This window comes from Anoplopoma fimbria, chromosome 20 (genome assembly GCF_027596085.1).
Source record: "Anoplopoma fimbria isolate UVic2021 breed Golden Eagle Sablefish chromosome 20, Afim_UVic_2022, whole genome shotgun sequence".
Taxonomy (NCBI): domain Eukaryota; kingdom Metazoa; phylum Chordata; class Actinopteri; order Perciformes; family Anoplopomatidae; genus Anoplopoma; species Anoplopoma fimbria.
In genome coordinates this window covers 8560301-8574931 of record NC_072468.1, presented here as the reverse complement: position 1 = coordinate 8574931, position 14631 = coordinate 8560301, and the positions used below count along the sequence as shown (strand labels likewise).

The window sequence follows — 14631 nt, the reverse complement described above, 5'->3', positions numbered from 1 at the left end:
AAATTACTATAATATTTTTATTTACGTGCACTTACTTGTATTTTTTCTGTATTACTCACATTAATTGTCCTGGGGTAGCAGGAGCACCATGATGTATATTTTTTAAGTTACAAAAATCACACTAATGAAACAGCTAAAAAAAACATTAGGGGTATATAAATGGTTAAATACAGAGTTTTTCAGCCACAGAAGACACTTCTAGTTTCACCCTCTTCAAGTAATCCCACATTTTGTGCATTATTTCTGGGTTATTTTCGTTGGACCTGCTTGTCTCCACTGCCTCTCATCAATGACAGAGTCAATCCTCACGATGCCTCCGGCTGCGGATCTGGTAACGCATTGTGTCGAATTTAATAGCTTCTGTAACAAAGTTAAGAAATGATTCACTTCAATTTGCTGAAAGCTACATGTGCTGCACTGTATGTGGAGAATGAATCATGGTCACAATATGAAGCGTTAATGTAATTTTTGCAGAGGAAAGAGGGAGGCAGAGAGAGACAAGCAGTTTTTTTTCTGCTTTAATTGCACTGCATGTTATTATCTGTGGGAGTTAGCAGGGACTTTTTTTTACGAGGGATGTCTTTGTAATTACCATGCACTAGTTTTAAATGTCAGCAGAACCATACTGTGGTTTCTGCACAAGATATCCTGTTCTTTGTTCAATCATCTCTCGTGTATCCCTGTACTTTAGAGAAGTGCATGACAAAATTGCTGGAAAACCCCTTTAATCATTTTAGTTGCTTAAGAAACGACCTACATTGTGTACACTAAACTGTTAAAGCAACACTATATGGCTTCTAAAAAGACAAAGCAACATAGTTGTCTCTTGCTAATAAAAAGTTTAATTCATAAGAAATGAAAAGCACCTTCAATTCCTTAAATTCAGGGGTTTTGCTGCTACAGCTCATAAGAATCTGGTATGACCAGTAGTTTATTGTAGCTAATGTAATTCTAGATAGATTTAGCTTTGTCTGACTTTAAAGAGTTAGTAAGCTGACTTTATTGTGCCTCTTTTACAGTATATTTTAAAATGATAGACATGTAATCAGCTATTTTGGACTTTAATTCCACACAACATTTCATAAGAGCAAGCTGATATCAAGCGTAATGTGTAGCTTTTGTCAGTGAGCTGCACAGCTCTCCGTTGTTTTCAAACCACTAAATGATGCCTCTCGGGGCTGTCAGCGTCTCAAGCAGGGGATGTTATTACAGCAGCCCTTTTTCCTCTGATCTTCCTCCGTCTCTTATTTGTTATCCTGTGGCTCCTTTATCACTTGAACAGCTCCATCACCACAGCACAGAGTCGCTGCGGAAGAGAGCAAAAGGCCATGAAGACTGGGCTCATGTCACTGCTGTTAGTGTGTGCCATTGGGTTGTGGTGCTCATAGGGCGCAGTATGCACACCTCATCAACGCTGGTGGTGAACACAAGGCTCCTACAAAGAGAGGGTGACTAACTGGCCAGTAGGGACGATGATGTGATTACAGTGTGTGTGTGCATGCACAGCCGATCTGTTGTCATTAACATTTTACACTCCTCTTTGTAACATCAGTGTACCACAGTATTATTGCCCGTGGCCTTGGCCTGCCTGCAACCCTGCCAGCCTTGTTCAGGATCACTGCTGATGAGCGCAGGATGTTTGAAACCTCCGTTAATGGGCACAACAAGGAGGAAGCGTTTCATTTTGCTGCAGCATCTGTCTGCTTGACTTTGTACACTCTTACACACACACAAAAACACACAGTCACTAATTAATGTTGCCGTTTACCTGATGTCCTTGAAGGGAAAATTCGCTCGCAATCTGCAGTTCTGGATTTTCAGTGGAGTTTTGAAGCATTTTTCAAAACATAAATTGTTTTGAAACACCATATTTATATTAATATACATACACATAATACACACACATTTTTATGTATTACGTCAGGTTATGTATTAAGTTATTAAGAGTGGATGTACTGTAGCAAGCGTTTTTTGTACAAACAACCTTGTTATTTTGAGATATAAAGAAATGTTCTGACATGACCTGAATCTCAGATTATGAACGGAATAAATTCATAATCACGATTAATAAAAGGAATTCTGTTATAGGCAAATTGTTGTAAGGATGTTACTACTTGGTAATTATACATATTCATATCCTATTATATCCTGTTTTGTATGTATTGGTAGTGTTAAAATGAATTTTTTGTATATTAGCCTTTCGTCAATCATATTTTTATTACAGTATGCATATCATTTACATACAAGTAGCAATGCCATAATAAACATTTTACAAATAAAAGACTTAAGTAAAATTACTAAAATAACATCAGGTGTCAAGAGTGGGGGCGTCCTGGTTGCCTAGTGGTTTAGACGCATACTGTGTATTTATTATATATATACTGTATATATGTTAACCTCTCTCTCTCTCCCCATATTTCCTGTCTTTACCTATACTGTCATTATTAATGAAAGGAAAAAAAATATATAAATATACGTCATAGTAAGCCAAATGGTCCTTTCAGAGTGTTAAATACTTACATTTATTATTGATATTTACTTAACTATTAACATAAAAGCAGCATTGATGTTGGAGGAGGAGCTTACTGAACCTGTTTTGCATAGTAATATGTATTCTTTGCTATTGCAGGGGATCATATCTTATAAGTTGATTGAATGTTTAATGTAAAATAAATAACTCAGTTTCCTTAGTTTCATGCAAATGTAAAGTCCGAAAAACAAAATGTTTTTTTTAGCAAAAGCCATGACATCTCTAGATGACTGTGGATGCAGCGGGTCACACCAGAGGGGCAAACTGAAAGAGACCTGGCTGGAATTAAGTAGAAACGAACACCCCCCGAACACCCCAGCTCACCCCCTTTCTTTAATATATCTAATTATCCTCCATCAAATCATAGAGAAGTTGGTGGGGTAACAATGCCCTGTAGACATCATTTCATAGGACTCGTTTGAAATAAATGAAACTTTGACAAATGGTGTCTCTGAGGAAAGATAAAGGGAGGAAGAAGGCTTTAGGAGAAATGGCACATTTTGTCTCAAAATGCAGTGACTTCACCACATAACCTTTGTGGTAACTGAATTGACAACCACTTTGGCTGCCCACTCATGGACCCCCCCCCCTTAAACCACAGGTTCTGCATTCAGAACAAGCTTTTCTGCTCGTGTTTATCCCCCACATTGTTTAGGGGATTTGAGGAAGAGCGTGATAGATTAATTCCTCTTGGGCTGCACTTTTTGTATGCTCCAGTGAATTGCAAGAATTTGGTTTTATCAGGAGAAAGTGCAACTCAAAATGCCAAGTAGAAGTGTCAACGGACCAATAAGAAAGTCTCAACCTGGTGTGTGATGTTAAAAAAAGAAAATATGGAACATGTAAGCTAGTATGAGTAGGCAGCATCATACAAAAGCTAATTGAGTTTTTATCCCTCTCATCTCGGATTGGCTCGTGTACAGAGGGGTAACCGGAGCGATCCTAATTGCCGCAAAGCGTTGGCTTGTGGTCGGTAATAGAGGCATCGTCAAGTACTATCTGATAACTACATATGAAGCTCATGTTACACAGCACTTAAAGAATATTGCATTTCATCTGTCGGGAGGCTGTCTGCGCCTGCACTGTATCTGAAGCCTATTTCATTATTCTCCAGAGCTGCTGCCAGGCTGCTTTGCTGGCATGAAGACTTGTCTCATTACATACAGAGAATAGAAAATGACAAGATGGAGCGCAAAGGGGCGGAACGACGTGGTTGACAACTGGGGGCTGAGATTGTAACTGGAGAAATGGGATTTTTTTCACATTCACTGAACCTCTCGGGAGAGAGGGCTCTATTAGAGGTTTTGGATATTATACACACATATGGAAAACTGACAAGCTATAGAGCCCTGAAAGTGACAGAATATTGTATAAGGTAACCAGACAATTTGCTAAAAACATCAATAAATAATACTATATATATATATATATATATATATATATATATGTAGTGGTAAATCATCCATATACTGCAAGGCATACTGATTTATAAACTCTTGTTCTGTTGTTACAGCACCGTAGCTAGCATATATATTAGCCTGGAAGCTAACACAAACTCATAGCTAGTTATCCCCAAATCTAACTATCCTATCATGTCCCTCTTGTCCTCATCAATGACAACAATGTAAAGTATTGGACTTGTTTGAACTTCAAAGTTTGTAGATTAATGTAATTGAATTTCTCCTTTCTCATGCTGTTAAAGTAACTAAATTCAAAAGTTGTAGGTGGTTTAACTAGCTAAGTTGGTTATTGTTAGCTTGCTGGCTAAAATGCTTTAGCTAGTGTTTGTAGTAGAGTTTGCACAGTGATGCAACAGCTGCAGTTTATGATTGACGTGCACACATCACAAAGTATATGGATATGATGAAACATGAAAATGTGGTGAAGAAAATAAGTTTTGCTCATGGAAAAAAGGAATTAGAAAGATGATTAAATGTTTGCCAAGTCCAACGATAGGCATAGGTTGAAATAAGGAGTCGTGACCATAGAAACAAGGGGGGGGTTATGTTTTTTCAATAGCACTCCTCCTGATGGAATAATCCAGATGTGAGATCAGCTGTAACATAGCGATGAAGCGAACAAGAAGAAATTGTTTTCCTAGACTAAAAATGAACAAAACCAGAGAGGTGCAGGTTTTCCTATGAGGCTGCTTTGTGTAAAGAGCTGTGAAAAATCATTTTAGGCAACATAGCAAATTCCTATTTCCTCTGTGAGTGTCGTAGCCAGGGGACTTCAAACAGTGTCCACTTCAACGCCTCCTGTACCAACAGATTAATGGCAGGAACACAGCTTTCATACTCTGTGTGGACCATGTTACACCATTTTGTCAAGGCCTGCTGAGCGTTCTAATTTTGCAAGAAAAAGAAACGAAATGTTTTTAAATGGGAGTTTTGCACCACATGACCTTGTAAAATGAATTGTAGGATGGCGTGATCGAGCTCCTCCTGGCTGTCTCTGCTCACGGTGCTTTGCTGCTGTATTGTTGAGGTAATTACTCACTTTGACACACTCCACTGATCTACATCATATTACCAATCATTTAATGTTGTTCCCTGCTGATCGTACGGCCTCGCAAAACAACCACCGAGAGGACTGCCAGCGCTAAATGCATCATCTCGATTGTTAAAGTGCTTCCCTCATCAAAACCCCCCCCTCACACTGCTGTGCTTGTTATGGCAAACTTTATTTTTTCGCTTTGCAACTGCGCTTAACATTCTCGTGATTGTGTCCTGTACTTTGAGAAAATGCACACGCATATGCAAACAAAATCTGTTTATATTTTACCTCCTGAGGTGTGAAGTGATCAGTGTGAAAAACAATAACAGTATAGTCTTCAATTATTCTTTACACCTGCACCTCTTCAGAATTGGAAAGAAAATGCATCCAAAAACAGAAAGCAACCACTACAGACAGTACAATTATCTGCTCTAAATCTGTTCCAATTTCTCCCTCTGAGGTGCAACACACCCCTTACTTTACCAGATGGAAAAAAAATGTCTATACACTGTCACATGAGTTGGGCAAAAACGTAATACTTGCTCTTGATGGTGGTGGCTGGTGGAAGAAAATGTACAGACATACATCAATCTTAAGTGGTGTTTAGGTTGGAGCGTGTCCACAGGGAAATCTTAACATGTTAGAGTGGAAGGGCCTGTTGCAGAAAGGATTAACCAAAATAAGCTAACTTTGAGCAATTACTTAAGCCAACTTATTTTTAGCCCATCAGCATGTGGAGTCTTCCTTAAAAGGATGCATTATAAAGAAAGCATCAGTAACATTAAAGGATCATTTTTGGACAATACGCCTTTTTTTGTATCTCGTCAGTTAGATGAGAAGATCGATACCACTCACCTATCTGTGTCTAGATATAAAGCTACTGCTCCGAGGCTCTTACCTTGGCTTAGCATAAAGACAGTTAGCAATTTTATTTCTGAAAAGTGCCTAGCCAAAAAATTTCAGAACAGAAAAATATATCTATATCTATCTATAGATATAGATATATATATAACACTGAATATACAATTACAATATGTTAATCTTTAACAAATACAAGAGAAGTGATTGATAATTTGGAAAATATCAACTAATAAGGTAAATAATCAAATATCAAACCAGAAAATGCCAAATTTATTTTATTTTTCATAGTAGTGACATGTATCACTTATATCAAACTTTAAATAAATTCTTAAATACATTTCTCAGTTAAGACCTTAGAGGAAAGAAATAGCCGCCATTACATTTAATTACATTAGTAAACACACAATGTCAAACAGACATGCATAATAGTACATTCCTTTACTAAATTCTAACCTACTGATTATACACCCATTAATTGCTTAGATAGTGAGTATGCAGCTGATTGAAGGGCTGTAGGCATCCCGGCTTCACACAATGAGCGTAAAAGTACGTAAGTCATTTGTACTCAGACGTTGTAAATAGCTGTCCACTCTATTTGTCTGTGTGGATTGGATCATGGCCCAGTGTAAACACAGCGATGGTGTAACTGAGCAGTAGAGTAACATGTTTCCATGAGCTCAGGGTTGACTGTGTTTGATCTGGTCCAAATCAGATTTCCAGACAACCGAATACAGATAGTAGTTAATATAATAATTTTAATTTAGCTTCCTTTCTCTGCTACCTGATTGCTGTCTCTACAAAAACAGTGCACTATTGTGGTTAATTGGTACAGTTGGATCATGAAATTCTCCCTCAGGCATCGGTATATTATGAGGATGAACATCAGACACCCATTTCTGATCATTTATTTTATTGTTGCTGAATATTTTTTACATAAACCACTGAGGCAAGGCAATAGTTGGGTGTTGCTAAGAGTGTGTTGATTTGTAACTGAAGATGACTGGCTGTAAAAGCTCACGGCCAGCGATCTTCACCTCATCTGTCAGCACATCGGCTCATTTATGGAGAATAAGTGAGTGTAAAAACACTTCTCACTTTGTTTTGAAGCGCAAACATGAGAGAGCACTCGACGGTCGAGCCCCAGCGTCAGATGAACATGTCCACACATTAATCAGTCTCTAGTGGTGTTAAAATACAAAGGAGACACCACTCTTGTCCCTCATGTCTCAGCCATTACTGTACAGGAAGCAGGCTGGGTCACAAGTTTGAGTTCACAGAAAATGTATTGAAGGAAAACACCAGCTCCCATTTAGACTGGCCCATTGATCAGCTGTGCTATTGAGTGCTGAAAAATCAAAACAGAAATCACCCGTGTGTGCCTGATAGATTCGTAGCTGCAGCGCTCAGAGGCAACACTTCAACATTTGCTATGTTGAGTGAAGACTGACTTTTAAGACACGAAAGGTTGTGAGAGAATTTATCGTACAAGTCTGGCCTCTCGACTCATAAAACTGAAAGATGATATATCAGCTGTTGTGCATTCTTTGTGTGGTGAGTTTTAGCTGTTAACAGATGAGATCAAGTGTTATTTCATATGGATTATTACAAATCTCTTTTGTGATTTGGCTTTTTTTAACATGTTCCCATTCTCTCACAACACAGAGCATGCGATCAACCATGAGCACAGGAAGACTTTGGTGTCTATAATTAAAAAATGTTCATCATCAGGACATGTACTATTTCTCCAGAGGGAAATTTTGTAACAGAAAAAAAAAGATTAAATATATTCTCTGAAGACTTCCAAGAGTAAAGGTCGCCCAGGAAAGGTCAGCATATTATTAACATTTTACACCCTCAGCTATCATGCAGTTACTCAACACTCTGTAAAAAACAAACTAGTAGCCTTACCTGACCCCCAGTGCCGGCAAACCTACACATAAAGGTCATTCTCCGAGTGCATTTTGACATTTTACATGTATCACGTTGAGTTCCGTCTCTGTACAACCTCAGCGAGCAAAAGCCACAACAAATCTTAGCCGATCGACAACGCTGCATTCCCCTCCTGATCTCTCCCACCCCTGCGTTTCCCCGCATCTGTCCCTCAAGCGTACGTGGCCGATGCTGCGAGGGCCGAGCTCTCTAAGAGGCCGCAGCGCTGTCAGCTCAGATCCGTCTCAGTTTAGGAGGCCGCTTGTTCATTAAGTCCAACACGGCTCAACAGGGGGCAGGCTTCCACAACACGCTCTCGTACGGCATCATAAATCCACATTAGAGAAGCGGAGGCATCTCTTGTGGAGGTAGGTTGCAGAGGTGGCGGTTAAAGGGGGGGGTGGATGACAAGTAGCCCAGGCCATGAATGCCTGGAATGGCACTAAGGATCAGGAGCAATGGTTGCATATCAGAGAGATTAAGGGGCTTTTTTTTGTTAATAGTTCTTGATCGTGTTTTCTGCCCCATGTGACTGCCGTTGACATAGCCTGATTTTTTTTCTAAAAGGGAAAGGTCAGCGGAATGGGGCAACGTGCCAGGTGTTTGTGGAGCAGCAGACCAGTGCGGTGCGGTGAATGTAATTATGGCACTCTGGCAATCTGATAACCTGCCAGTCTGTCTCTCAACGCTAGGAAAGTGCACTGGCATATTAAATGTGGCTCAACAAACACGGTTGTGAGCAGGGAACAGTTACCGTGTGTGTGAAGGGGTAGTGGCTGGGACAGGGCTCCACTGATAATTAGATTTTGAAGGCCAGTATGTTTTCAGTTTTTTTTTCATTTGACAGATTTTAGCAGAAAGAGTTTTGAACACTGTCTTTAGTTGAGACTTTTGCTCTTCTCCCCAGGGTGGTGCGCCCATTGTCTGGAGAGAGGCACCGCCAGGGATCAAAAGTCTCCCACGTACAGTTAGAGCCACAGATTACATGAAAGATTGTGGGAACATAATTGGTTGCAGGCTTGCTCTGAATAACGGACAGTGATTTTCTATCTGGCTGGGTTGAAAATGAGGGTCCAGAAATGTGAATTACAGAGGGTTTTTTTTGTAACAAAATCCCTTTTATCCATTTTTATCCATGTACAGTGTTTCCTTGCTGAACCGCAGAGGAGGGAAAGAAACGCAGGGACCCAATTTTGTATTAAAAGACTGTAACTTTGCAAGATGCATCCGTTCTGTCTCGCTCTATTGTGTAAGAAAGAAGTGAAAATACTCTGAACCTATCCTTTAAACCCAGAGTAAAAATAATAAAGCACATTTATACCATTAAAGAATAACTCTCAATATGTCATATCCATCTTCCTCAAGATAAATGTCCCTCAACATCTGCTTTAACGAAAGCTGAAACAAATCAACCTCACGTCTGTACACGAAAGGTAATGCCCTACACCGGACTATTCAGACAAAAGGGCAGCCATGTGACAAGAACAATGTTTCCGTGTGCGATCACACACACACACTAGTTGGGCCTCAGCGGGTCAGATGAACGACAAAGTCGAGGACACAAAACCCGGCTTACTGCAGTATCTGCGACAAAACCTGTGTTTAGTGACAAAGGCCCTAACAGACAGCAGAGAGAGTCCAGACACACTGCTGCCTCTCTGGATCTCTGCTGACACCTTAAGTCAATGACGGGTTATTTGGACGTCCAAGCTGTTTGGAGACCAGCGTTAACAAGCACAAAGGGCCCACTGAGTGAGCCGGGGAAGGTGTGCCGAGAGCACTCTCCACACTCATCCATTTCATTCTTCTTCCCCCCCTCCGACCGCTCACTCACTCTCTCTCTCTCTCGCTCGCTTTTTTCCCTTCTTTTTTCTCTGTAATTACACCTGCTCTGCCAAGCGTGGCCCGAGGCGTGGCTGGGCAAAATCACTCCTTAATATGAATCTGCAGAGTGTGTGAGGAGGAGCTCTGCTCACCGACAGTCTCTGTGGAAACATTAGGTCATAAGCAGCCTGCACCTGTACGTCCCTCCTGGGACAAAGAGGTAAAGGAGCCTCACTTTGGGGAAATGAGTGTGTGTGTGTGTGTTAGAAGTGTGACCATCCATTTTCAAATTGAACCTGCAACAATTACAAATCCATAGTGAGGGAACAAGTGCTTGTAACCAACAGCCTTCAGGGCTTGAGCTGAAATTAACCTGCAAAGTCACAATCGTACAAGGACGCGCAGTGAAGGTGTGATAATGAAGCCAATGAGAATAATGATCCAATTAAAAAATAAAAACCTTGCAGCATAATACACACTCCTTCCTTATCTCCAATATCAACATTGCTGTTTTTTTTTGAACAAACGTCTCCCTGACAAAGAGATTTTCCAGGCGGGAAGTGTGAAGCTGAAGGTGTGAAGACACGTCTTCAGTCCGCAGAGACAGTGGAGCGTCTGCTGTGTCGTGAGCACCAGACCAGACAGAAAAGTGTTACACAGCGCTTCCCTTTCCTCGCGTCGAACGGGCGCCATCGGAGGCAATCACAATTATCGCAGCTGCCGATGACAAACATGAATGAACAAAACTGCGAGGGAAATCTGTGCAAGAGTAACGCTGTCGACGACGCACGGCACCTTGCCGCAGGCTACGGGAGGCCGTTTGTTAGAGATGTTGTGTGTTTTTGCGCGAGAGAAGGAAATCATTATCTATCCTGGTGCTCTCCACCAGGCCAAGGAAGGTCATTACTGAGTGCAGACACAACAAAACATCTTCATTAATTTAGACTGCTAGACAGCAACATGTATGCTATACCCTTCAAAGACAAAAAGCACACATTAATTATTCATCATCCATACTATACTTGACGGTATGGAAAACATTGCAATTGACAGTTGGGTATAAACGCTAATGGAAAACACTTTTTTCCCCCCCAAGGATGCCAGTTCCCCTAAAACAGGCTTACATGAAAAGCCACTGGAGCTCATCTCCATAATACCACTGTGTGTGTGTGTTTGCTGCCAGAAGAACCTTGGGTTCAGACTGCCTTCATTTGCATGTGCCACGAAATGCCATGTTCCAATTTTTTTTGGGGGGGGGGTTTGCATCTTGAGTACATTGTAATGCTTTCATTACAAGCTGGGGTCTACTGAGAGGGGCTGTTGGATGGGAAACGTGTCCACGGGCTGCGGCTCACAGACGGTATTTTGGGAAATTGCCGGCAGAGCCAAGGATTTTTATCAGATTCACAGCAGGCAGCAAATTGGATGGGAGATTTAAAAAAATTGAAAAGTTAGCTGCTCTCATCACCTATAGACCTGCGGACAGCTCATTTAAATTCAGACAGAATGTACTCAACTTTTCAATTATAATTTATGTCCTGCTGCAGCGTCTCAGCACTGTAACTGTTGCCGTACAGACACTACAGTATAAATTACCTTCCCAACATTGTTTAACTAGGCTAAGATTTAGTGTTTGTCATCGATGCATGCTAGCTGTGGCACTGTCTCAGTTGGGAAGGTCCCTCCCGTGTCAAAGCCTTAGATCCAACTCCTCGGTTTTAAGATTAAAAAGGCCCTTAGTCGAGACGGATACCAGCAATCCAGAGGCATTTTATTTAGCCGAATATCTCCACAGAAAAAAACAAAAAACAATTACATCCACCTACTAAATCCAAGAACTATGCAATGTGCACAATAATCATTCAAAATGGGCATACTGTATATCACAAATTCACATATTAAAAAGAACATACTCATAAACAAGCAGTTTGCATCAGAGGCATAGTGAGAGGGATGCAATGTTTTCTTTCACTTAAATGTCAATGCACTCCATACGGTTATCCTTTAGGAAAAGTAAAAAATAGAACATATCACTCTTTGCAACTCTCCAAAAAAAAAAAAAAAAAAAAAAAAAAAAAAAAAAAACAACCATCGCAATGATTCGTTGTCCATGCATTGTTGAACGGAAGAAACTCAGTTGACATCACAGCTGCCTGGTATTTGTATTGGACATGCTGCAGCGGTTGAATGGAGGCTGAGAGCGGGGTTAACTAGGAGCCATGACCGATGCTTAATCTGAGTAGCATCATGGGTGGGAATGGAAGAAGGAGGAGGAGGAAGACTTTCATGCACATTTTAACAGTATGAGTCATTTAATATATATATATATATATCTCACTGTGGGTCCCAGACAGTGTCCCGTCCTCGCTCACACATCCGAATTGATGCTCAGGTTGGCCAAACGCGGGTCAGAGTTGATCTCGTACCTGTAATGGTACCCCTCCATGTGGTCCCTACAAGCGTCCCGGATGTTGTACATCCACCGCTTGATGCCCTTTCTGTTCAGGTAGAGCACCAGCAGGAATATGAGGCCAATCAGCGCCAGCACCAGCCCCAGGAAGACATACGAGGTCTCCAGCACGCCCTCCATGTTGCCCAAACACTTCAGCTGGGACTGCTCCACCTGCAGGAGCGGCTGGCGCCTCAGGGCCTCGGGGTCTGTGCAGGTCAGGTTCTGCGAGTCCACGACCTGGGTGGAGTTCTTCAGCCACAGCAGCATGTCCTCCAGGAAGCAGTCGCAGCGCCAGGGGTTCCCCGCCAGCCGGATGTGGAGGGCGGGCTTGAGGCTGAGCTCCGCCAGGGTGGTGGAGGGCAGGTCCCTCAGGCTGTTATCCCTCAGATCAAGCTCACGCAGCTGCGGCGCCCTCAGCGTCCCGTTCTGGACGGAGAGGATGGAGCTGTTCTGCAGGCTCAGGTTGACCAGGCTGGGGAGGCCGGCGAAGATGTCGTCCGGAAGAATCACAAGGTCGTTGTTGGACAGGTCCAGGACTGTCAGCTGGAGGAGGTTCCCCCTCTGTAGGACGCTCAGGACCACATCCACGAAGGAGTGATTGATTTGATTGATTAAAGACCTACTGAGGTTCAGGAGCTGCACTTTATTGTCGTCCGGGAAAGCTCTTTCACTGAAATTCTCGATTCTGTTGTTGCTCAGGTCCAGCCTCACCAGGTTCGGCAAGTTGTTAAATACCATCGCATCCACCGACTCCATCTCATTCCCACTGAGATAGAGATCCGTCAGCATTTGCAGGCTGGTTGGGAAAGAGTCCGCGCTGACACTGGAGATGTTGTTTCCCGTGATGAAAAGGTATTTGGTATTGGCCGGCAAGGAATGCGGAATCGCGTCCAAATCCTGGTTTTGGCATTTCACGGTTTGGGAGAAGCACAGGCATTTGTCCGGACAGCCGTGACAGGACAGCACGGCCGTGAGGAGGAAAAGAAAACGCATCACCCCGGACATGTGTGTTCTCCCTCGGGTTTCTCCGCACGACGTGCTCAACAGGCGCATCTCGGGTTGTACAAATGTGTGTGTGTGTGTGTGTGTGTGTGTGTGTGTGTGTGTGTGTGTGTGTGTGTGTGTGTGTGTGTGTGTGTGCGCGCAGACCGTGCGTAAAGATTACTTTACAACAAACCGAGCGCGTCGTTCTTCAACAAGGGAAAGTTTTTTTCCACCGTGTTTCCCGCCTTTAGCCTTTCGAAAAACTACTCCCAGTTCCAGCTCAGACTCCATATAACTACCCCCAAACCATCCTGGTGGAGGACGGAGTCTACGTTTCCATAAAGGTGATGTGGACGAAGCTCGCAAAACTTCGAGCTTTCCCTCTCCGTTCGTCTTCCCAAACCTCAGGCTTTCAACATATTCTCAAAAAAAAACAATCGAGTCCGATGCAGCTTATCAAATCGGCAAATACCTTACTCAGGCTGCTGGTTCCGAAAGCGAAAACCCTCCCTGTCTCCCAAAGGTGCCATGTATCACCACATACGTACTTCCAGCTCGCTGCTTTCCTAAACGCTGGGAGTCTGGAGGAAAAGACCAAACACAGCGGAACAGTGCAGACCATTGGAAGGAGGGAGCGTACCATTTTACAGCAAAAAGGGGGGTGGATAGAAACTCTTTCAGGTTCCGTTCAGATTCTGATTTTAATTTAAAAAAAAAAATCATTAATCTTAACTAAATCTTAACTAAATATCTAATTGTTAAAATTGCAACAAGTTTTGCTGAACTGATACTAGTGCTGCTTCAGAAAGTTTGCCTTGGGGTCAAAGGACCTCTAGGGGTCCCCGATGGAGCTCCAGTGACGTCCCAAGCAATAGGACGTACCTGCAGTCTATATAATACAATGTAGTGATATCTACGTTTTCTGATCAGACATTTCACGTAAGTGATGATTTTTTTTGCAATTTCATATGAATGAATCATTACCAAACACAAACATATTTTCAGATGGCATTTCTTAGAATAAGATCTCCTCACTAGCCTATCAAATGTAAGGGAATGAACAAGTTTGTGATTCCTGAGGGGAAACTGCAGTTTGATCTGATATGATTATCATAAGATTGGTTTCTAAGCCAATTCAGTTTAACACGAGGCTTTGCAGAAAACTTAGATAGACTAAAGGAATTTGAAAAGCCAAAATAAACTCATGAATCATTTTATCCACTGATGATAATATCACTGAACCAATCATTTGTCTAGTACTCATTAAAATAAGCCCCAATTCCTTTTATGATCATAAGGTTGTTATGGGTCTCTAAAGCATAAAGGCAGTGAAAATGCATAATACAGAACTTAATAGACAACAAGCTCATAATAAGAGCCAAGGGAATATTCTTTTTTATCATTTGGATGAAGGTGCCTGGCTTTGGATTTGAGGTAAAGGGGGTTATGGGGGGTCTGTTTTGAGTGCTACTCGCGCTAAGAAAAGATTTGGAACTCCTGGATCTTACCAATGTGAGAAGAATGCAAGGTCTAGTTTTTCTCCATGCATTGTACC

The 14631-nt window shown here is 42.0% G+C and overlaps 1 protein-coding gene across 1 annotated transcript; it reads right to left on the bottom strand.

Annotated features, from left to right (window-relative positions):
* Positions 1-11731: 11731 nt before the first annotated feature.
* Positions 11732-13555, bottom strand: tpbgb (trophoblast glycoprotein b). The gene has a single exon (XM_054621550.1). It carries the CDS (start codon positions 13143-13145, stop codon positions 12009-12011), a length of 1137 nt encoding a protein of 378 aa, XP_054477525.1. The 5' UTR covers positions 13146-13555; the 3' UTR covers positions 11732-12008.
* Between the last annotated feature and the right edge of the window lie 1076 nt (positions 13556-14631).